Source organism: Cydia amplana, chromosome 1 (assembly GCF_948474715.1).
Source record: "Cydia amplana chromosome 1, ilCydAmpl1.1, whole genome shotgun sequence".
Taxonomy (NCBI): domain Eukaryota; kingdom Metazoa; phylum Arthropoda; class Insecta; order Lepidoptera; family Tortricidae; genus Cydia; species Cydia amplana.
In genome coordinates, this window is record NC_086069.1 from 8817904 (window position 1) to 8841681 (window position 23778).

At 37.1% G+C, this 23778-nt stretch overlaps 3 protein-coding genes and 1 non-coding gene across 4 annotated transcripts in view; 2 read left to right on the plus strand and 2 right to left on the minus strand.

Annotated features, from left to right (window-relative positions):
• LOC134647389 (uncharacterized) overlaps positions 1-13090 on the minus strand; it is a 251895-nt gene extending 238805 nt beyond the window's left edge. The window contains exons 1-4 of the mRNA XM_063501739.1: positions 12637-13090; positions 11906-12029; positions 10899-11074; positions 4047-4145 (exon numbers count right to left, since the gene is read on the minus strand). Coding sequence (XP_063357809.1) covers positions 4047-4145; positions 10899-11074; positions 11906-12029; positions 12637-13002 — 765 coding nt within the window. The 5' untranslated portion in view covers positions 13003-13090. The remainder of the gene's footprint in view (positions 1-4046; positions 4146-10898; positions 11075-11905; positions 12030-12636) is intronic.
• LOC134652998 (transcription initiation factor TFIID subunit 12) lies at positions 797-2424 on the plus strand. The gene is made up of 3 exons (XM_063508274.1): positions 797-1108; positions 1216-1408; positions 2022-2424. Exons 1-3 carry the CDS (start codon positions 902-904, stop codon positions 2147-2149), a joined length of 528 nt encoding a protein of 175 aa, XP_063364344.1. The 5' UTR covers positions 797-901; the 3' UTR covers positions 2150-2424.
• A 2290-nt stretch (positions 13091-15380) lies between the features above and the next one.
• Positions 15381-16233, minus strand: LOC134653010 (short coiled-coil protein homolog). The gene is made up of 2 exons (XM_063508283.1): positions 15879-16233; positions 15381-15560 (listed from the first exon to the last, which is right to left on the minus strand). Exons 1-2 carry the CDS (start codon positions 16141-16143, stop codon positions 15418-15420), a joined length of 408 nt encoding a protein of 135 aa, XP_063364353.1. The 5' UTR covers positions 16144-16233; the 3' UTR covers positions 15381-15417.
• A 1133-nt stretch (positions 16234-17366) lies between these two features.
• Positions 17367-17470, plus strand: LOC134655002 (U6 spliceosomal RNA). Its single transcript, XR_010097403.1, has one exon. It is a non-coding gene; the product is annotated as a U6 spliceosomal RNA (small nuclear RNA).
• Positions 17471-23778: the final 6308 nt, after the last annotated feature.

The window sequence follows — 23778 nt, forward strand, 5'->3', positions numbered from 1 at the left end:
TACTACAAACAATTCATCCATCGATGAAGCTGATTTAGCTGATGCATACATATCTAAGTCGGGTGGCTATGCATCGAGCTGATCTGATCTGATGATGGAGACAGGAGGTGGCCATAGGAACTCTGTCCTCAGTATGTGCTAGTGGCACGCACGCAGAGTTTTGCGCCATATCACCTTTAACTCCCGTAAAAATGGTACCACCTGCAATGGTGCGATAGTGTGTTACCACTTTAAAACCCCTTCCACACTCGTGTTCGCGGCTTCGCCCGCGATTCACGCACATAGTCTGGAGGGGGCTTTATAATATATGTATAGTATAGCTAGTCAAGCAGATCTTCTCAGTAGAAAAAGGCGGCAAATTTGAAAAATGTAGGCGCGTCGGGATATCGTTCCATAGTAAATTTGAATTTCGTGCCTTTTTTTACTGACAAGATTGCTTGACCAGCTATAAATTCGCGCACGAGTGTGGAGAGGGCTTGACGTTTATTACACGAGCAAAAATAATTTTACACGGATTATAGACTGTGCGGAAAGAGAAGAGCACCGCACCCGTATCGGGCACCATACATTCCACGACTCTTCTCTTTCCGAACAGACTACAACCAACTTGATTTTTAATTTTATATTAAAAGTCATACTCAAATAGCGTGAATAATAAAAACGTTAAGAAACGTCAAAGTGACACATGACAAAACATTGAGAGTTTGAGACGCTTCTCGTCTGCTTGATGTGAAATTTAGTTTTAATTGCTTTGCTTTTGCTAATTTACTTTCATTGACACGACAGTTACAATAAATACTGTTTTTTTTACGTAAGTTTTCTTTTTGACATGTAATATTAGTTGTTACATTCAGTTTTGTTGTTCAAACAAAACTTTAACTCTTCTTAGACTTTGTGAATAATGTCAAACAACATGAACCCAGGAGGTAATATGCCCTCGATTGGATCCATGAATCCTTCTAGTGCGATCCAATACGCGAATAACCCGCTGCAGAGTCCGCAGCTACAGTCGAGCTCCATCCAGAGCTCGCCGTCGCAACACAGTCCTATGAGTAGCCAGTCGTCAATTGGCACTAAAGTGAATACGAGTGGTGACCAAACTACGCAGGTAAGGACTTATTTTGTGCTTATTTATCATTCTGTACACCACATACATCTGTCTATGTAAGTTTATATCATTGGAAATTGAAATTAAAAACAAACATTGTGTGACAGCTCCTCAGCAGACCCAGACTTCAGGAGTTGGTGAGGGAAGTGGATCCCACTGTGCAACTGGACGAGGAGGTGGAGGAGATGCTGCTGCAGCTTGCTGATGACTTCATTGATACGTCTCTGAACGCTGCGTGTGCACTCGCCAAACACAGACATGCTCCCACAGTGGAGTTGAGGGATGTGCAGTTACATTTAGGTGAGAACACATTATTTTCTAGTTAATTCAAATGTTGAATCAATTGTGCACTTGCACTGTCAATAATTAGTGTAACTCATAAATAAGCATACTTTGCATGTATGGAGTCTTTTGACCCCATACCACAGTGAACATGATAAATAAGTAAGTAAACTTTATAGTTCTTAGGCTGAGCTATTATTTTGATTTTGTAAAGTTAACAAAAATTACAAGCCTAATAATAACATTATTGCTAAAAAATTATAATTAATCTGTCTTCAAAATACTATTATTTTATTATTTTCCTACCATAAGTCGAGTATTCTCGATTCTTTAAAATTCTCATATACGCATTTTATCTTTCTTACAATGCAGTACCTACACTATTTTTATGTATTATTAAAATTAAATGCATACAAAACCAATGAAAATTGACAGTGCTAAGATCTAACAATCTGTTCATAAAATAAACTCCCCTACCAAGTTTCTCGCAAGACACTATTATTCGAATTTAAACTGTTGTGAGACATGCTAACATTGAATAATTTGAGTGACTTAAAACAAGTGAGTCTAAGCCGTAAAATTATTCAACACTATTATTACAAAAATACAGTTATGTTATTGAACATTCCAGAGAGACAATGGAATATGTGGATTCCAGGGTTCGGCAACGACGAGGTCCGGCCGTACAAACGCGCCGCCGTCACCGAGGCGCACAAACAGCGCATGGCTCTCATACGGAAAACTATCAAGAAGTACTAGGAAATTAGATATCTTTTTTACTCTACAGTACTACCAGTAAAAATATATAGTAATAGGAAATGCAAGCAGGTATTCTGTTCACACCAAAACAATGATTTAGGCTCCATTCTCATCTTTATCAACTCATAAAATATGTTTGAAATAATAAAAAATATGGACAGAAGGCAAACTTACGTTTTCCCTTTATAAACTTGAAGAATCAACAATACATACTTGATAGTCCTGTACATTAATTGAATCTAGATATGTCAAGCAAGACTAATTAAATTAGAAAATATCTATAGGTGAGCTGCTGTCAATAACTGGTCTAGAAAGTGTAAAAGTGTAATGTCAATGTAAAAGCTATATTATAAATTAAAAAAATATAATAATTAATTTTCTGTTATTTCAATTTCACTACTGGAGGAAAACCATTTATAAACTGCCACTTGTGACGTGTCGCGCAGGCAGTGAGTGGGTTTCTCTACATGAGGGATTTCAATAATAAACCAGTATCTCATTATTTCAACATAATATAGTTTATTTCAATTTAAAATATTAGTTCTTAAAGATACAAATGTGATAAAACATTTAATATGATAACCTGATAATTGTGTAGATAGTCACAATATTGAAATACTAAATAAATTATAAATACACTTAGAATTAAATTACATTGACATCACAATAAATAGTCACAGGGTAAAAAATACTTCAATAATCATGTGTTTTTTTGCCTCTCATCTATTAAGAAGGAATAGGCTATCTATCCATAAATCAAATTTAGCATTCAAAACATGTATCCAGAATTCCAGATATTTACAACTAAAAATATCACAATGCAGGTGGTGAAAACACTATCAAATTATAGTTTGTCTATAAAATAGCTCAGTGGGAGACTGGTCACATCAATAAGACTTATATATAGACAAGTCTTAGAAAATGCTCACAAATTTGGACCATCCACATGGAATATGTGCAAAAAGTGTATTTACTAATCACCATATGCTAATTTAAAGAATTGTAGAGGCTTGGGTAGCGGTAAAATTATCTATTGGTATAAGTAGCATCACATCACAAATACTGAACGTAACCAGACGTAACTAAGTTTTTAAGTACATACTGGGTCTTGCTTTACACGCCCCAATTAATTACCTAGGAATACTAATAAACTCCATTAACACGGACTTTTTCGCACTGGCGATTTTTTCAGCAAACTCACCCACCAAAAACTCCAGTGTGATTGATAAAGCATTGACACAGAGCAGGATTGGGAAATAAATGTAAGTAGGTATGTAAAATACCTAATGTGATTTTTGTTAACGTCACTAATATACGTTGTGCAGTCATACTTTGGAATGTCAAATTACACATAAACCATATTATTTTTGTAAAATTTAATTGGTATGCCTTACGCACGTTTCACGCATTTATACGCATACAGTTTCATAAATATCAATTATCTCGAAACATCTAAGTAACTGAGATAAAATCTAATCTGATCCTAGAGTGATTCATTATCATAAAATAGGTCATGGCTTGGCCAAGTTATAATACCTCCTAAAATAGAAATTATCTAATACCCATCTATTACGACGAAGGGCGACCCTAGAACGGTGCGAGGCTGCGAGCGGCGCCGCCATGAAGGAGAAGCTGAATCATACCGAAATTGATAACACAATACCTTTTTCTACTTTACCTATGGAGATTTTGAAAATCACCTTTAAAATATCAGCCTACTTTTAAAAACACGTGAATTCCACGTAACATAAGGCCAAATGTCGCGCCTATTTATAAGTAAACGGTTTTTTTACGTTTACATGCTACATACGCAATCTCATGTGGCAGCAAGTTTATCTTGTGGCGAGCTCAGCTCATTCAGGTAGCCCAAAGCATTTCTACTATACGGTGTAAATAACTAAGCACTGCAGGCTTCGTCCTTCCTTACGATGTACAGGTGGTCCGAGGAGTCCACCTTCTTCCAACGCAGGGCCTTGGACTTGATGGTCACTGGTACCTGAAAAAAGGATTGGACATTTTATATATTACATGGAAAGGAATGCGTCATTTAAGGATTAAAATTGTGCTTTTATTTCATTTTTCTACTCGTCGACTGCAATGCTTGAATTAAGACTTCGTATACCAAAGTGAAATCGCATACTTTTTTCACTATGGGACCCCAACTCAACTATAATATTCATTTCGATACAGTTTAGTCAACTATAATATTCATTTCGTATCCACCAAGGTTCTTATTGCTTTTGCAGTAATTTAGCTTATTACAGTTATTACGTTATCGATAAAGAACAATAGATAAATCATACCTACTACCACTACCTACGTTACTGTTATAGCAGCAGAGTTATGCAATGAGAGATGTATTCCTTTTATGGTGTTGTTGTAATTCCGGGTTAATTTAATAAAAATACATAGTTGAGTGTAGGTAGTGCACGCTTCTTAGTGAAAGCAAGCTTATGGTTCAAACACATTTTAGAAAAGTTTACTACTGTGGACAATAAAATACCTAAATATGAACAACCCAGGTAGGATAGGTACATCACGTTTTTGTTAGTTGAGTTTCAAGTACAAATAAACTTTTGACTCTCTTAACTTTCTGATGTCTACAGGAAAGACGCAAACGAGTTAAGAATGTGTATGCTAGAGTAATTACACTCATGCAGATGTTTCCCCAGATCAGCTGTTATTCTGTGGCCCCTTTGGTCGCGACTCGCGACCTTAATCTTTTCAAAATAGAAGGAGGCACTTGCCATTGTCGACAGACTAAACTGTATATTTAGTCATTAAAAAAGTAGTCGAGTTCAACGTAACAAGCTAGATCAATGAACCATTTACATTTTCAATCTGCCTGGCCGGACGGCATGACTGTCATGAGAGTCATGCGAGTGGCATCGCGCCAATCGTGCGACTTGGACCAGACACACCTCTCCGGTGTCACCTAGCTGATCTTAATCACGTATCACGTCACGTTACAACAATATTTTTCGGCAGGTGATAGAACGAATAACATAACATTGGCACCAAAGTAGGTATAATATCTACTTTGCTGTTGTTTTATTTTGTTATGCACATGGGACTAATAATAAGGCCTTTGATTATCGATTGAACTATACATGTACATCGATTGTACACAATAAATACCTATCACAGGTAGATAAGTAAGTTGGCACCTAAGATTAAGAGAACAAATTCACGCAATAACAAAGAAATTCATAATGTTGGTTATAAATTAAACAGAAATCGAACAAAAAATACTTACCTATCTAATATTTATAGGTACCTACTTAGATCAATATGATTTAGAGATAATTTGAATCCAATCATTATTCCGTTCAGATTCCTTTTGCACAAATAATATCTAGGTACCTAATATAATCATTTTGAGTGTGATTTGACGAATCATATTGTTGAAAAGGGTAGCTATATAGGTACTACGCGTGATTTCCTACGTTTCAACGAAGGATACACCGTTTTGGTTACTTTTACCCCCTAGAAATTGATGGGTAATAATAATAATGCAGACCTTAACCCACAAGCACAGTTGGTTAAAAACAAACAAGTGTGGAATTATTCTTCCAACTACGAGTAATGTAAAGACATATGTTACCTACATATACTTGATACATAATATACTCCGCTTTAGGATCATTGCCAAGCAGTATAATGTACCTACTTCAAAGCAAATTACATAGCTACCTAATCATGATATGTATTTTACGGAATTTCTAGTCACACTAAGGCTATTTTAATCCACGGCCAAACATTAAAAGAGAGGTAATGAACGACGTCGGACGTATGTTATCGTTATGAATAACGTGTAAAGGTATACTGGCTTTAACTACGAACATAAAGTACATATAACGAAGCAGAAATTAGGAAATTTGCATTTTGCATACGAGGATTTAGATCTCTTAGTACAGGTCTTTCCCCACATTATAAGTTTATAAATTATAATAAGTTCTATTCATCAGTTGGTGAATAGGTTAAAGAGGTGTCTGGAAGCTGGTGCGAATAGAGGCGCGTGGTAATTCGATATGGAGATCTTGTTGAGAAGTCTTTGGGCAGGAGTTCTATGACTAAAGCAGATATTAATCAATATGATAGTGAGTAGACCAGTAGGTAGGTATTTAGGCAAGTTTTAGATTTTGTTCAAAAACTGATTACCTTAAAGGAAGTAGGAAGTAGCAATGTTGTGTCTTTTCACCAAAATAAATGCAAAATTCAAAAATGTATTCTATAAATAATGCTGTCCGCCTGATGCCCAACTTCAATAAATATATCGTAATCTAATCGTATGACGATATTTTTTATGAATCAATGTTTAGATTATTTAATACCCGGAGTTTAAGCCGGTAAAATTACGATGTACTTAGGTATTATAGATTTTGTTAGAAAATTCCAATGACACGGAAATATATATATAAAATGACTTAAGTTGGTTTGTATTTCGAGCATGGTTGTCATCACACCAGCGTGATAGCATACCTGATAACAGTCATGACTAACTAGCATGCTCGCCTTACAACAATATGGAAACTAATGGAATGGCCATAATAACACCATACAATTTATCGGAGCGGAACATCCGATATATAATAATAATGATTTACGAGAAACAAAGAGAATAATGTTGATGTTGAATATAATAGGTCATAAAAAATAATAATAAGTAATTCTTATTGAATTAAAAAGTGTTTTAAAAAGGGAGTAGCGTCCGAAAATCGTATAGTTTCGACTAAGGAGCAATCATAAAAAATACTTACGTTACGAACATTTAAGTATATTAGACTGATATGATATTGAATTACTGATTATGATTAATAGATCCCTCTATACAGTCCACCCATACCTACTTTTAATTTAAAGAACTGTTTTTAAAGGAGGAAAGATATTGATAAGATGCTTATGTGGATATAAAATGCATTACCTACTGAACGGGTATTCACTGTTATCTCTTATCGCGCCCTATGGAACGGTACCTACCTACATAATGCACGTGTCGTACTAATGTGCTAAAGTTGCTAAACTATACACGATGGATAGGTAGCGAAGCAAATGCGACACTATAAACGGTTTTTTTAACGCCTGTGTGCGAGGCCATTACCTAACAATGATCTAATCTAAACTAAACCGATACTTCCGGTGAGATTCAGTTACTTTCTGACTCAGCCGTTATGAAATCGTTCTAGAATCCTAGATGATCTCAAAATGGACACAATGTGACTGAATACTAAATCCAGACTAATTTAATTATAGAGTGAGATACGACAAGAGAGGTTTTCCAATTTTGTCGAGACAGTAAAACGTGTGTCAGCGGAGTTGCCAAATCCAAGATTGGCATCGTATAGATTTCAATACATAATTCAAAGGTGATGCAATTGGATGAAGCGATTGAATCTTTATTCTTGGTAGATACGGTATTACTCCCTAACTACTTTGAGTATTTTGTCAGTTGCAAATAAGGTGTTCCCTAATTACCTATACCACGGTTCACATCTGCAGGTAGATATAATTGATACCTACCTAAAAATAATATATAACTAATACATATACTATCTAAACAACAAGTCAATATCAAAATTGCTTATATGCTTATTATATGCACCGGAGAAAATTGCACCTCAACACCATATTTAATTCTAAAGAGCTTAGCTCTTGTCGGTGGAGTAACTGCCATACCGTTCTTCTCCCTGCCACTGTTTTGAGCTCCTGATACGTCACTACAATCTAGGGCGCCCGTTTCACAATGGATTCATTTGTTTTATGATACTTTGGTCACATGCTCGTGATGCTCGTGAGTCGAGGCATATTGCACTTGTGAAAGTTGTGAACTGCCTACGTCTGCGTCTCGTGATCTTAGTGTCTCTCTCAGGTCCAGAAATGTCCAATGTATTCGCTATCTTAATTCATACCTAAATATTATGATCCCATTTTATATGTGGGTTGCCATAGCGGTTATACTTACGAGGGGTATTCAAAATATTCTCGGTATGAGAATGAAAACAAACAAGTACGAAAAGTTTGATATTTTTATTTTTCAATATACTCCCCCCCTATGTTCATGCACTTAAAAGATCGATCAATTATTTTTTTTAATCCCTCGTAAAAATATTTTTTATCTTTCGTGTAAAAATGCTCCTCCACAGCCGCCTTCAATGCTTCATCGTCAGAAAATTTATTTCCACGCAGATCCTTTTTAAGATTGGGGAGCAAAAAGAAGTCGCTGGGGGCTAAGTCCGGACTATACGGTGGGTGAGTAACAGTTTTAAACCCACGTTCAACAATAGCTGCCTTGGCAATATGAGCAGTATGGACGGGGGCGTTGTCATGCAGAAGCAGAATACCTTTGGTTAACTTTCCTCGCCTCTTTTCTTTAATTACATCCTTTAATTGACGTAGAATGTTAGCGTAGTACTGTCCTGTGATATTTACACCTTTTTCTTTATAATCGATTAGTAATACTCCTTCACAATCCCAAAATATCGTGGCCATGACCTTGCCAGCTGAAGGGATGACCTTCAACTTCTTGGGATGAGCTGAACCCTTAATGTGCCACTGCATGGACTCTTGTTTACTCTCTGGGTCATAATGATGAACCCAGGTTTCATCTCCAGTAACTATTCTTTGCAGCACCTCATCAGGATTTTCACCGCACAGGTCAATAAAATCGGAACAACAAGCTACACGCATGTCTTTTTGAAGCCGAGTCAGCATTCGCGGAACCCATCTTGCACTTACTTTTGACATATTAAGATGGTCATGTATAATATCATGTACGGTACCAATAGAGAGATTGGTTACTTGTGCTATAGATTTTACCTTCACTCGACCATCTTCCAATATAAGTTTTTCCACTTTATCAATATTTTCTTGTGAAGTAGCTACTACAGGCCGGCCAGGTCTAGGGTCATCTTCAATACTCTCCCTTCCGCGTTTAAACTCGCTTGACCACTTTTGAATGGTAGATAAAGAAGGAGCAGACTCACGGTAAACACAATCCATTTCCTCTTTTATGGTTTTTTGATTTTTACCCTGTTTTGTCAAGAATTTTATCACGCATCGATGTTCTAATTTAGTTAACATTGTCAATTCGCACAGGATGTTCATGTTTGTTCAGCAATTGCAGAAAAACAAAAGACTATCTCGGTTTGAATTATACTTTTTTTTAATGTCAATGAATAAACCTTAGCGGCCAGTAACGAAAGAAATTTTAGAAGAGGTCGTAAGATATCAATACCGAGAATATTTTGAACGCCCCTCGTATATGAACAGTAACTTCAACATGTTGCTCACCTCACAGAATATGAGGTTTGACAAAAAAATTGGCCGTGTTTATTGTCTCAGAATAAGGCAGATATACATGATAATACAATGACGATTCTAGTTAGCATGGCGCGTTGTTCACGGCGCGGCGCGATGTAATTAGCATTTAATTGCGATTGTTTGCACTCTTGCGCAGCTGGCTGGTGGAAGATTTTCGGTTCAATTTTTATTATTTAGTTATAACTTATAATAATTAGCTATACATTTTTGGGAAAATAAAAACAATGTTTTTTTAATACCTAATGTTGAAAGGTGACCTGAGGATAATGAAAATGAACGTCTTTTAAAACCAAAATACTGCTTAAAAAGTGAAATTTCTAGACGAGTTGTTTCTGTCGCCCGATCTCTGTAATATATAATCAACATAGTGAAGTTAAAACATTAGTACATCTCATCTCACTGGCTATTACCTAACGTACTTCGGTAATTGTTGTGACAAGTACCAGAACCTGGGTCCATAATTTGACTACCTACTAACCAGAATTGAAAATACAACAAGCCACTTGTTATACGTCTTATGCGTGGACGTGGACCTATCACAAACGTGCTCGATTACCTATGAGTTAAAAATCGACAAGACACACGTTACGGCGCGCGTATTATACAGATGCACACCAGCACACATTAAACAATAGGAAGCCAGGCCAAGGACGACGTTAACATAAACCCGCAAAAGGTGTGACTAAGCCTGTTTAGTTTATACGCATGCAACGACAAGGCTCGTTCCTACTCCACCGTAAGATTTAACCATGATCGACCTTGCTTTGATAACAATGATAACGCCATGGTATTGACCGTAATAAATGCGTAAATACCAGCTCAAACGACAACCAATCAATAAAATGAGTAGGTACAAAATTTTTCATAGCTACCTAAATTTTGTTCATGATTAAGTGTTGTTGATGATTGTACTACCTATTGTGTAGAGTAGACGAGACATTATTAAAATTTCATGTTCATGACACGTTTCGTTTGTCTATCAGGTAGTGTAACGGGAAAATATGCTTACGCACGTCGCACACGTCATTTTAGTTGGTTAATCAATTTCGAAAGTTTCTTAGAATTTTTGATGCATCATTAGAATATTGAAATGGGAAATGGTAGACTTTTAACGTGTGGTCCAATCCGATATTCAAGATGACTGGAACTAAATTACAAAAGGTTCAAAGTTAGTAAAGAAAGTGGAATTTAGCAGGCTTACCATGAAGACATCCAGATCTACGCATACGTTTTAGGTGGAAGATCAGCGGCGACCAGTCAGTGTAGGGCCTGAGTGGACGCTCGGAGCGGAGCGTCCGGCGGGGCGTGCAGCGTGGCATCGGGGTCAGGAGTAATTTGAGCAGCGTACACTAAGGCCGCTCCTATACGCTTGCATTTGTTTAACATGCACGCTGCACGCCCCGCCCCAGACGATCATGTAGGTACATACCTTTTTGACGAGCTTGCCGTCGTCCCCGATAAGGAACTCCTCGAGCCCGAAGACCAGCGGCGACCAGTTGCCGAGGTGGAAGATGCGCGAGGAGGTGCCGCGGGTCACGCGGAACTCGATCGTCTTCGCCATCAGCACGTTCGTGATCATGTACACAGACTTCTTGCCCTTCAGATCTGTGCGCAACCGAATTATTGTTATTACGTGACGCTAAAGGTTAAACTAGAGGGCAAAAATAAACAGTTTATAAGTGGCAGGTCTAGATAATTCATTTAGTAACTTTAGTATCACTACATAGTATATAAAACAAAGTCGCTTCCCGTTGTCTGTCTGTCCCTATGTATGCTTAGATTTATAAAACTACGCAACGGATTTTGATGCGGTTTTATTTAATAGATAGAGTGATTCAAGAGGAAGATTTATGTATAATTTTTTAACCCGTGCGAAGCCGGGGCGGGTCGCTAGTTTATAATAAATATAAGAAGGTTTAGTGATGTCATCAACTACCCAAATTTATCTATTTCGTTAATAGAATGTATTTGATTGACTGTAGATTTATTGTGGCAGTCAAGAATGGCAATATAAGATAAATGACGCCATTTGGCACTAAGTCTGCCTGCTGTAGGTATCTCTTTGTTTAATGTCAATGTTAAGATAAAGGAGTCCCATTTTAACTTCAATCCCATTTTAATTGGTTTCACGTTTATATTTTGGAGTAGGGCCAATAATTGGTATTTACCTTGGCAGAGTATATTACATATTTGTATGTAGCACCCTTTCCATACCTTTTTACATCTTCAGTCAAGAATTCGTGTGTATAAAGCCAGGCGCGATATCCCAACTGTTCAAAAGCTAGGAGTTGGTTTTAAAATCATGTTGCTCAAAGCTAGTTATCAAGAGTAGGAAAAATATCTGGGAACATTCCTGTAGTAACCTTGCATGTTGCAACATGTGATGAAAACATATGATAAATGATGGTAGGGAAAGGATGTTTTTAGTGTTGTTACCTTTGTTATTGATATCAAGATAGATGTTGTTCTCGAGATGCTTGTCCTTGGGGATGCTGGAGCGTGCAAAGTTGACCATGATCACTCGCACTTTGTTCTTAATGGTTTCATCTTGCAGTGTGATCTATGTGTCAGAAAAGGTTAAATTAATTACGAGAATTTAGTTTTGATGTACTGAATAAGCAAGCAGACTTCTAGAAACTTTACAAGAGTCTGACAAATAGGTATTTAAGTCAAGCCATGTTTAAAGTTCCATGCAAAGGTTTTTGTAATAGGGTCCCGTTTTTACCCTTTGGGTATGGAATCCTAAAAAGATAATTGCTAGGGCATGTACTTAAGTGCAACTTGTTCTAAATTTCCTATTTTTTTATAAAGGCTTATGTAACAAGAGATCAATGCATGCTTAGAATAATTTAAATCGTGTCAGGTTCACATAAATAAACATTTAGTCATGAATAAAAAAACAATCATTTTGAATTTGTTAACCCTAGGTCTTGGGCACATAAGGAGTATTAAGTTAAGGTTAGTGTTTTCATGTTAACAATGTTTTATTTCATCAAGTTTGGTAACTTTATCAATTTAAAATATACGACTAAATAAAATGCGTACTAATAAAGGTCTCCAGGGCAACACTGAATCTAAGCATGGATCCAAGGGACAGGTCAAGGTCAAAGGTACATAGGCTGAAAGCAATTTCAGCATAATTCTTAAATATTACGTTTACAGCTCACCTTCACGCTTTCATGCGGAAATTTAAAGTCCTCCTCTTGAAAATTGCCTTGTTCCAGCCATTTCACATAATCGCTATTAGATTTAGCTTTATTAAGATTGTTGCTCAATTCTCCAAGCGGCGTGAACATTTTACCGTTAGTTTCTTTTTCGTTAGGAACGAATAGAGAGGTGCATTTGTAGAGGTCTGCTTCCGTGATGTGCGGAATACAGACCAATTGGCTGCTACCGATTTCTGTTTCAATTTCGTCTCTAATAAATGGCCACGCATCTTCCAGTTTTAGTGACTTCAAATCGTCGAGGCTCACATCCTTCCGAATCTCGTGCGAGTACATCGACTTCACTACAACTTTCAATTTCTTCGGCATTTTGTTTAAAATAAATTCACCCCGTTATTAAATTAAACCAGCGTGCGCTCTCCGCGACTGTCACAGCTCTACTAACTTTTTTTAATACGTTGCGCGCCGTTCCGTTTCACAGACAAGGCACCGACGTTATTCATCCATCAGCCGGACGGACATCACACATGGGGCACACGGTGCACATTTTAATCCTACCGCCCTTGTAGCCCGGTAGGGGCTACCACGAAAACCGTTTTTCGCAAATTGCGGGGATCTTTCTCTTTTACTCCAATGAAGGCGTAATTACTAATTAGAGTGACAGAGAAAAATGCCCGCAATTTACGAACTTCGATTTTCGCGGTTATAGCCCTGGCCCGCTTAGCAACTTCTGCCGCCGACTGTACGTATTAAGTAAATATCGTAAAATAAAAAAATACCTAGTTTCAAGGATTAGCGTAGGTAAACTTATTTATTAATAAAAATAAATGAACTTATAGTACCTATCTAATTACTCTTTGTAATTTCATATTTTAGGGAGCTTGTTGGAAGAGGTTTTTAGGTAGATAATATAATGTGAATAGTTAATAGGAGGCAAACGAGTAGACGAATCGCTCGATGGTACCTAAGCGATTACCGTCGCCCATGGAGACCCGCAACACCAGAGGGGTTGTAAGTGCGTTGCCGGATTTTCAGATGGGAGTACGCTTTTTTCTCTGGAAGGTTTGAAGGTCGTATCGGTCCGGAAATACTGTAAATTAGCTTCCAACGTGAATACAATGCAGTTCGTTATCTATGGCGGAAACATGCAACAAGTAAAAACGTGAGGCAACTCGGTGACATCGACATCACGTCGCGATCACGCCGTTGCCACGCAACGCGGACCTGACAGCGCTCGCGCCAATTTTTTGCGGGAATTATGATCGTGTTCAACGGCTCTTCATGCGAACGAGTGGCGTAACTTGTGAATCATTTAATGCCACGCCGCTAGCAAATGGGGTTTCTCAAATTAATGAGTTGTTATAAATGACGCTTCCAAAATGTCGCAAGACACATAGTTGTTTGAAGTTGAAGGTAACGTGGATTATAGGATTTATAGGTTCCTAATGTGAAAGTTCAAGTTAGTTTAGAACGTTTCTCTTTGATATGAATAGATTATAAAAACTTTAAAAATAGATAGGCTATTTGTCTATGGTGGATTCTGATTACCTATTTACTTATTTTAATAATAGTAATAACAATCATACAATAGGTACTCTCTTAAAACAATTAGTAATGATGTTAAAAACTTTATAAGCATAACAATCAAATAAAAATATACATGTTTATAGCTTCAAGAAAAAAAAATAGTGGACATATATTTGTAAATGCATATGAGAGCTTTGATCAAATACTGGTTTATTCATTAAATTAGTAATATTACACACAGTACAAATCCACAAAAAAATAATTAAATAAGACATATAATTTACAGAATTGTTTTATGTTGACAGTAAAAATACACAAATCTGCATGTGTAGTAATTAATCGATTCAGTTCATTTTTAAGATACAACAGTTATACTACATAGCTTCATTTAGCTTTTTATATGGGCCTGCCTTTATTTAACAATTACATTAATTATAAAAGGCATCAGTCAAACCCATGTCAGACCATGCAAATATATAAAAAAAATCTAACAACCAACTTAAACACATTTAATGCATGCTGTCAGTCATACAGCATCAGAGCAGAGCTTACAGATATGATATACATAGGTTTATTTTTATTTTCCCCAATTTGAATATTAAACCAGTTTATATTTAACAGGTTCTGCCGGGCTAGCACATGATTGGCGCGACAGTATCTCGCGGCGAGATAGACTGCCCGTCCCTCTTTTATTAACATAGTTAGAAAAAGACGGGTAGTCTATCTCGCTGTGAGATACTGTCGCGCCAATCATGTGCTAGGGGTGCCAGAATTTAGTTTAAACACTACTTTTCAATATGAGAAAATAAAATGTGGTAGTGGTAGGTATGTGTGTGGGTGTTTGTGGGATGTGGTAAATTGTTTTGCTTTTTAATTTAAATGGTGCACTGTTAATATACATAGACTAGGCATGTAAACTTCATTATATAAGTATATTTTTCCAATAAACTGTATTTGTATTAAGCTTTTGTTTCATCAGATTTGCTTGACTAATTGTGTCAGCAAAGCAAGTGCTAAAGATTACAACATTTATACTCGTAGCACAACATTTGTGACAAGAAATGCATTCGTTTTCCAATGTATCAGCCAACATGGTTGTTACATGTATGCTGAGAAGATGATACAATCCATACAAATTTTATATGAAACATTATGTATATGTATAACAATTAAATTTTTATTGGTGCTTCATTTTAAAGTGCAACCAATAATAAGTATGCACTATTTAAAGTGCATACCTATAGATTTCAAGCTTATTTACTTCTTATGAACATTAGGAGTAGTGGATTGGAATACTGAGGATGCTGACATGAGATTTTCAATATACTGCCCCAACACTTGGTTTTCCGAGCGCAGCTTCAAATTCTCTTCCTTTACCGAGTCCACTCTCTGTGACAGATCTGGGAAAATACATTAATATTTTGAGTTATAAGAGTTACAAAAGTCTTTTTACAGTGTTACAAACATCATAGTAAAATTTAGTAAGGCAAATGGAGTAAACTACTTCCAAGGCAAGCCTTGGAAGAAAAAATAGAAAAATATAATGCAGTAAATATACTGCATTATATTTTTCTAAGGATCAATGAGCAATCAGTCTCCTGCAAATAACCTTGCAAGTTAACTGTAAGCTTATTTGATTGATTCACAGTTTTCACAGTTAACCAGGTGATGTTGTGAGTTGAGCATAAAATGATAAGGTAATTAATAATGAATCATACCATCTAAAGTGTTCTGTAGCTCCAACACCTGCGATATCAACCGCGCCTTCTCTTCCTGTTCATCTAACCCCGAGTCGGGCTCAAAACTCTGCGGCCCATTCAGGCCAGGGCTAGAAGAACCGCCAGTGTACGAACTAGGCAACGAGTCCATTGAACGACCATGATCTAAATGATTGTTCTCCACGTCGTCTGTAATAATCACTTGCGGATCATCATCAGCTAATGGAATGTTGTCGTCGTTACACTTTTGCACTAATGACGACATTTTTCTTTAAGAATTAATAGATTCTAAATCAAGTCCGGGCAAAAGTTAAGTTTTTATTTACATACAATAAAAAGTGCAACGTTTGACGAAAGACGAAAATCAATAAGTTTTTGTCATTTAGTTGTCAAGTTTGACAGTGACAGCTTAAAGGCTAAAGGTACGTTTATAAACAGCCTAAATCTTACAAAATTAAACTTTTTCGGATAAAACACTTACTATTCTTCAAAGAGGATTGCTATTTTTTTATGGTTAATAATATTATTTAATGAAACATTTTAAAAGTCATTTAATAATATATACAAATTTAGTACGAGTTATTTATAATATGTCATTAAACAACTGTACCGATATTCGGAACCTAAAGTAATATATTGAGAGTGGCAACACTGTAGTTAGTCGTATTGTCCTTTTCTAGCATATACGTCCATCTCTCTCCCACACCCCCACCACTTCAGGCAGTTGCGTTTGACAATTTTGACAGATAGAAACAAACGCAAATTACCTCATTGGCTTGCTGTTTTTCCATCTGGAAGGTCGTGAAGCTAAACTGCTGGTGAGTTTTTGAATTTGTACCCCAGTTTAGCTGACTATATTGAAAAACAGTTTCTAACGGCTTTTGCCGTTCGAAATAAATATTTAAATTTAGTTGTCCGTTAAACTATCTAGCAAATAAAAATGATCCGGAATAGTGATGTGCAAGTGTTTTCAAAGGCTGCCTGCGCGCACCGTGGCTATGCCAATGAAAATACTAAAACACATGGTAGAAAACACATCGAGCTGGTAAAGCGTGCACGTGTCACCATTATAATTTAATTTTATTAAGTCTCTTCCGAGTCTTGTTAGTTTAAATCTTTGTGTGTGTATAATAACGGTTGAAATTATATAATACTTAAATGGTGATGTGTGGAGGTATACCCTTTCAAGTGATTTGTGTTTTCGAATACGAATGGATCGGATAGTTAATACGTGTTACGTAGAACCTACGTATTAAGGTAGAAGCTTATAGACGTGTAGGTTTTTTATCTGTCCAAGTATCTATCAGCAATTTATTTTTTTATCCCGTTCCGGGTTAATATAATATTGCAAAATTAATTTTTTGGTAATAAACTTGCTGATAAATAACGTGTACCCGAATAGGAGTCGACGATATTTCCGCTCTAAGGGACACAAGGTAACGAACAAACCTACATCGCAAACATTGCATTTATTTTTGTGGAAAGTGAGTACTTCGGCAGTACATAAACTTAAATCTGACTAGACATAGAGAGAGATTAGCATGGCTCTGCGCAAGAATGACATGCGAATTCGTGAAGTATTTCACTCTGTGTCTATCAACTTATATCTCTCCAACTAGATCTTTGATTTATGTAGGTAGGTACCTACTTAAATATATAACTTAGCAGGTACTTACAGCTTTAAAGGTTAAGGAAAAGAACTCTTGCATGTAGGTGCTATATGTGCTTGTGTTATTTTGAATTTGAATAACTTGATTATTAATTCTATACGTAACTACATACAAGAGGGTCAATTCTTAAGCCTACTTACCTACCTACATAAATAGTACACTTAAATTAAACGTTTCAAATAAAATCGGAAGCCTGTGACATGGAAGGGCATTAACGATACGGGAATCTTTAGATTGATTCATTGACGAAGACGCATGGTTTGGTTCATATTGTCAAATTATATTAGTTAACTGTAGAGTTAAAGTTTAGTTTTGGCAAATCTGCGCGTCACCGTGAATGACACTTTCTAAAAGTGCCTGTTAAAGCCGGCGTAAAGCCTTTCACCTTGTCGAGCAAGGAACCCGCAACTTAGGGAATATTACCCATAAACTCAGGGTATTTGATTTGAATGATACTTATTCTTAAACTTACGTTTGTTATGGTTCCACCTGCTAAGGTGCGCCTAAGAGAATCTTTTATTCGTTCACAAACTAACGTCAAGTTATTTGTGATGAAACCAATATATTATGTACCTATCTAAACCTGCGCAAGGCTGCCATGTTTACACCTGCGTAAGGTGTGCCAAAAGAATCTTTGATTCGTTCACAAACTAACGTCAAGTTATTTGTGATGAAACCAATATATCATGTACCTATCTAAACCTGCGCAAGGCTGCCATGTTTACACCTGCGTAAGGTGTGCCAAAAGAATCTTTGATTCGTTCACAAACTGACGTCAAGTTATTGATGATGATATTATAACCTATGTAAGCCTGCGCAAGGCACGTCAGACATATTCACAGAAATATAAATGATATGGTCATAACACAGGCGTGCGAGTAGACCACAATCACAAAAATATTACAAAGATTAAGTTGTAAATATCTCTTTTTAGAGAATGTAAAAATGGTTTAAAATAATGTTTTGGATAAAAATCAGTCGAAATAGGCAAGGCTTCGTTATTAGAGTTTTCATTTTTGTTTACCAATCTATTTCAAGGGTCCCGAACACCCTATTGGCTAAACCCGAAATTGGGCTAATTAACTGTGGTAAAAGTGAAAACTGCTTTCCATTTACATAACATTTCTAAAATTATAATAGGTAAAATAAAAACCTAAGATTCCAGGCCTATCTCGACTCATTTTTATTTTAAAGATGGAAAAAATCTTTGCACCCTAATATAAAATTGTGGTCTGGAGACGCTAAGCCTCATAACTTGGGTGGCATAGATAATACTAAGAGATTTAGTCACCTAATTTCGACTATAAGCCCAGGCAGAACATTGATAATTAGAATAAGGAGTGGTCAATCCTCCAAGGTCCATACAATCTGTGGACTCTAATTAAATCAGGCTCGGTAAGCTCACGACACGACAGAGCTTACGATTCCATTCTGAAATAAGCTATGTTTACAACATATATTACCCATGGTGTGAAACAAACAGCCTGCTCAAGGTGTACAAAGGGTCCGTTTAACGGCCCTATAAACATCTACAAACCTTTGAAGTCTAGGCCTGCTACAATATGACAGACTAGAAATAAATACATATGATCCCAATGTAAGAGCAGCTCACAGTTGCATAAATTATATTTGGCTGGAGAGCACTTGTCTTTCAGTTAACATGTTTACGAGTACCTACCTATGTACACGACATGACCAAGGTTACCTACCTTTTTACATAATTATTATATCCCTGACTGCCATGGTATATTAGGAAAATTATCATGTGCTGGCGGTGCTGCACAAGCATGTTTGAAATAAAATATACAAAACTGGCCTAACGGGCGTTTATGAATTATGTATTTTACACCCTTGTGTCTGTATTGTGACCCTGGAAGTTTTAAACCACCTGTATCGTAAGTGCTCCTATGCACGGATTAAGTTTATAATAAACTACCCATGCCCTAACCTCAAGGGCAAGTGCTTCTATGCACGGACCAGATACTGTTGTCACTTATTTCATTTATCATGACTTGTCATAGTTTGATACTACACGTTTAATAAATTTAAGACCGTGGAATGTACCCACTACAAAAGGTTTTTAAAAATAGTGACTGAATGGTTTGTACGAACGGTTCTAGCACAGTTTCTGGGCGGTCACGTCTAGGGCATGACCCTCTAGTTCTCAATTTATACAAAATTATAGCATTGTGATACTGTTCGCTTTGCACAATAAAATAGGGGAACAGGAGCACGCCTTGCGAAAAGGCGAAGCTATTTTGAAACGCAAACCTTTCAAAAATAGATTGAAATATATAAATAATTATGTTTTTGGTGTGGAACATGTAATTGTACACCCAAACAAATGCAATCATTTATTATATGTTAGTAAAACTCTGCCAAAGTGTTAGTCTGTCTCTACAGTGTAACCTGAAGGCATGAATGCACATGAATCTCTTGAAACATGGTGGATTAACTAATTTACACCCCGTCTGTGTCTTGCTCCTACCAAATCCACAAGTTGAGGACCTCAACCTATCTAGGCACCCTTCTTGCTCGAGACCTGAAAAAATAATCTCATGCAGTCAAGTGTCGGAAAACCAGGTCCACACTCTTAGCACTACCGTGAATATATCTAAGAAGTCTGTATACTGCCTTCCAGGGGGCGGGATGTTAATAGACTAGCCTATATAGTAGGCCAGAGATATAGTATACAAAAGCACACTGGCCCAAATCCAGTAATATTATATGCACTTCAGAATACAAAATAATTGACTATTCTGCGTATATTTGATATCAAAAAGTTACAATTACCTACCCTTAGGTCATAAGGAGGATAAATATACATAAATATCAAATATATTCGACAAAGTGTTGACCCTAGCATTGGATAAAATAGAGGTTCCTCTTAAACGGCATCTGCGCTGTTGGCCTTGGGCCCACGGGTGCCCGGCAAAAGGTCGGGGACCCCATGGTTCCGCACAGTTATTGCAAATAATGTAAAATCACAAAATAAACACAAATTTTCATTTTGGTTAAAAACACATATGCGATGAGCTAAGGTTTCGAATTAAGTACCTTATTCTTAATCTGGAAAGAGAAGACTGAATATTCAGAATTAAGCTATGTCTATGAATGGTTTACATAAATTAAGCCACTTTAGCGTTCAGAAACAATCAAGTTTATGTCTACTAGTAGGCACCAGATAAGGTAAACTACTCATACTGCATATATAGACAATAATGAGTACAATGAAGGTCACTTGATGATAGCTAAACATGAACATAAGCAGAATGAGCTGCACCTATACAAATATCATTGATAAAGCTCTGTGGCAATTCTACATTTACCATTTGAACGCCAAGAGCACCAAAAAGCGTCGTAACTAGTGCCCACATGAGTATTATGATATGGCTTAAGCTCTCAAAGTAACCTTCACAATTTTAAGTAAGGTTTGTTTAGGTCCATTAGCTCGCGTTCGCGTTAGTAAAGCGTACAAACGATTAAATGCATTTTATAGCTATAACCAAATAAATAGCTCACACTGGCTCACAGTCATTAAAAGAATTCAGTAAAATCATTAAAAGTATTCCCTATGACATTTTATTAAGTACCTACCCAATATTAACTTTGTGGGTAGTGATAGTGATATAACGAATATTTAAAATATTCGTCTACTTAATCCTGAGGGATTCTGGAAATAAGAAAGGTCTTGTCCTTGTTATATCCTGCAACTGCTTACCTTACTAGATAATTATTATCAAATTTGTCAATAATTGGGAGTTATAAATAAAAACTACTCGAGTACTTTATGATTTTTATCTTTTCATATTTTAATTACATCACTCCATATCACAGATGTTGTATGCTCCCTGAAGAGTAGACTGACTTATCTTCTTTTACATAGTCTCACATACATATAATTAAGTACTATAGCACCCTTGTGGTGACTCACTTATTTTCGTTGAAAATTTATAAGTACCTACTTTAAATACGTATATAAAATGGAAAGTTAGTATCATAATATAATGGTATATAAAATTGTATGCTTTACTAAATACCTCTCTCCTCACATGTATTAAAATAAAGGGTGTACTACATAATTAATTAATTAATTAAACACTCCTAATATAATAATATTACATATACATAATATGTAAATACATGTATAATCACATTGGCTTGGCGTCTTCCCACCACCAGGCGATAACAAACACGTCTCAATATATTACTTTAGGTTCCGAATATCGGTACAGTTGTTTAATGACAGCGTTTTACACAAAAATAAAACGCTAATTAAATAACTTACCATATTCGGAACCTAAAGTTTTAATCCTGCCTGGTTTTTTTTTTTTTTTTTTTTTTTTTTTTTTTAATTAGTATGCAGTTTGGTCGACCTTGTGACCAGCGACTGCTCTTGTTGGGAGAAGATTGGTAACGTGGCCGTAAGGGCCACGTCACCACCAAGGACGAAAGGGAAAGGAAATTCACAGGAGTAAGAAAAGAGAAAAGCAAGAATAGAGAAGAGAAGAGAAGTTAATTTGTAGCAAAAACAATAACGCTAGGTACAGAATGTTTTGAGTTGTACAGAAGTTTTGAGTTATGAGTTCCTGGTCTTTTCCCAATGGGGGCGGGTAGAGTAGTACCCCACAGGTCTGCGCAGGTTAGGTTTGTAACGAATAGTAGGAGAATTATTCCCACTATTCGTCACAAACCCGCCTTTGTCAATTTCTGCCTCTCTTATTTGGTCCAACGTTGTTTGATCGTCTGGATCCAACAAGACATGCCTCGGGCGACGCACACGTTTTCTGGGCGGAAGCTCGGGAGTGTACTCCGAGGCATGACTTATTAGATCGTTGACGTGATTGGACGCTTTGTCAAAGTAGCGTCTGCTCAACACTTTAAAGTGTTGAGCCACAGTTGTCAGTCTTAAGTCCTTGTGCAAATCATTGTTTCTCACATACCACGGTGCCCCGACCAACTTCCGCAAGAATTTGTTTTGGAGAACCTGTAGGCTCTTCAGCTGGCGGGGGGAGGCCTGGGCGAAAGCAACCGAGGCATATGAGAATACTGTGCGGATACACACTTTGTAGATGTGCAGCTTACTGCGGACCGATAACTTGCTCTTCTTGTTAAGAAGGCAGTGAAGTCGGCATACATAATAAGCTGCACGATCGCGTACTGTCTTAATATGTCGATGGAAGTTTAACCGTTTGTCTAGAACTACCCCGAGGTATCTGGCCTCATCTCGCCATGGAATGGGACGATCGAAGAGGGTGATGTTGGAAATGGATGATATTAAGGATTTATATAATGTAGTGCGTGAAAATATGACCCCTACACTTTTGTCCGGATTGACTTCAACTCGCCACAATCTGCACCAATGCCCAAGAGCATCAGATGCAGACTGCAGGAGTTGAGCAACCCGAGCAATACAGGGGGATGTGACATAAATTGCCGTATCATCGGCAAACAGAGCATAATGAGTGTCAGGAAGTTTTGGAATGTCGTTGATGTAGATGGCGAAGAGAGTTGGGGAAAGACATGAACCTTGTGGGACGCCGGCCTTAATTGGATGAAAGGCGGAACGCGATCCTTCTACTTTATAGCGAAAACATCTGGCTGTGAGGAAGTTCTCTATCAACCGGACAAGCCGATTGGGCAATCCAATATTGTAGAGTTTGTATAGCAAGCCCGGATGCCACACCTTATCAAAGGCCTTCGCTATATCAAGGAAGATCGCTCCAGTAGGGATCGCATGGCGCCCGCTAGTCATCCAAAAGAGGATGTGCTCCACAAGACGGTGAACTTGATGGACACATGAATGACTAGCCCTGAACCCGAATTGTTCAGGTATGATGATGTTATGAGCAGAAAGATGAGTGTGAATACGGGTAAGTATAATGCGTTCATAAAGCTTACCCAAAGTTTGAAGAAGACTGATCGGGCGGTAACTAACTGGGTCCGTACGGGGTTTACCGGGTTTGGGGATGCCAATGACGTCAGCCTCCTTCCAACATGATGGGAAATGGCAGTGGATGAGAGCAACGTTGTAAATGATGAGTAGGAGAGAGAGGATTCTGTCGGGTAGCGTTTTGATTAATTTATTGGTGATTCCGTCAGACCCAGGAGCCTTGCGTAACTTGAGTCTTCGGATCTGCATCTTCAGTTCCGTCATAGTTACCTCGGGGAGCGGTGTCAGTTCGAGTGGGGTTGTGGCCTTCTGAGTTAACTCCTCAGTTACCATTTTA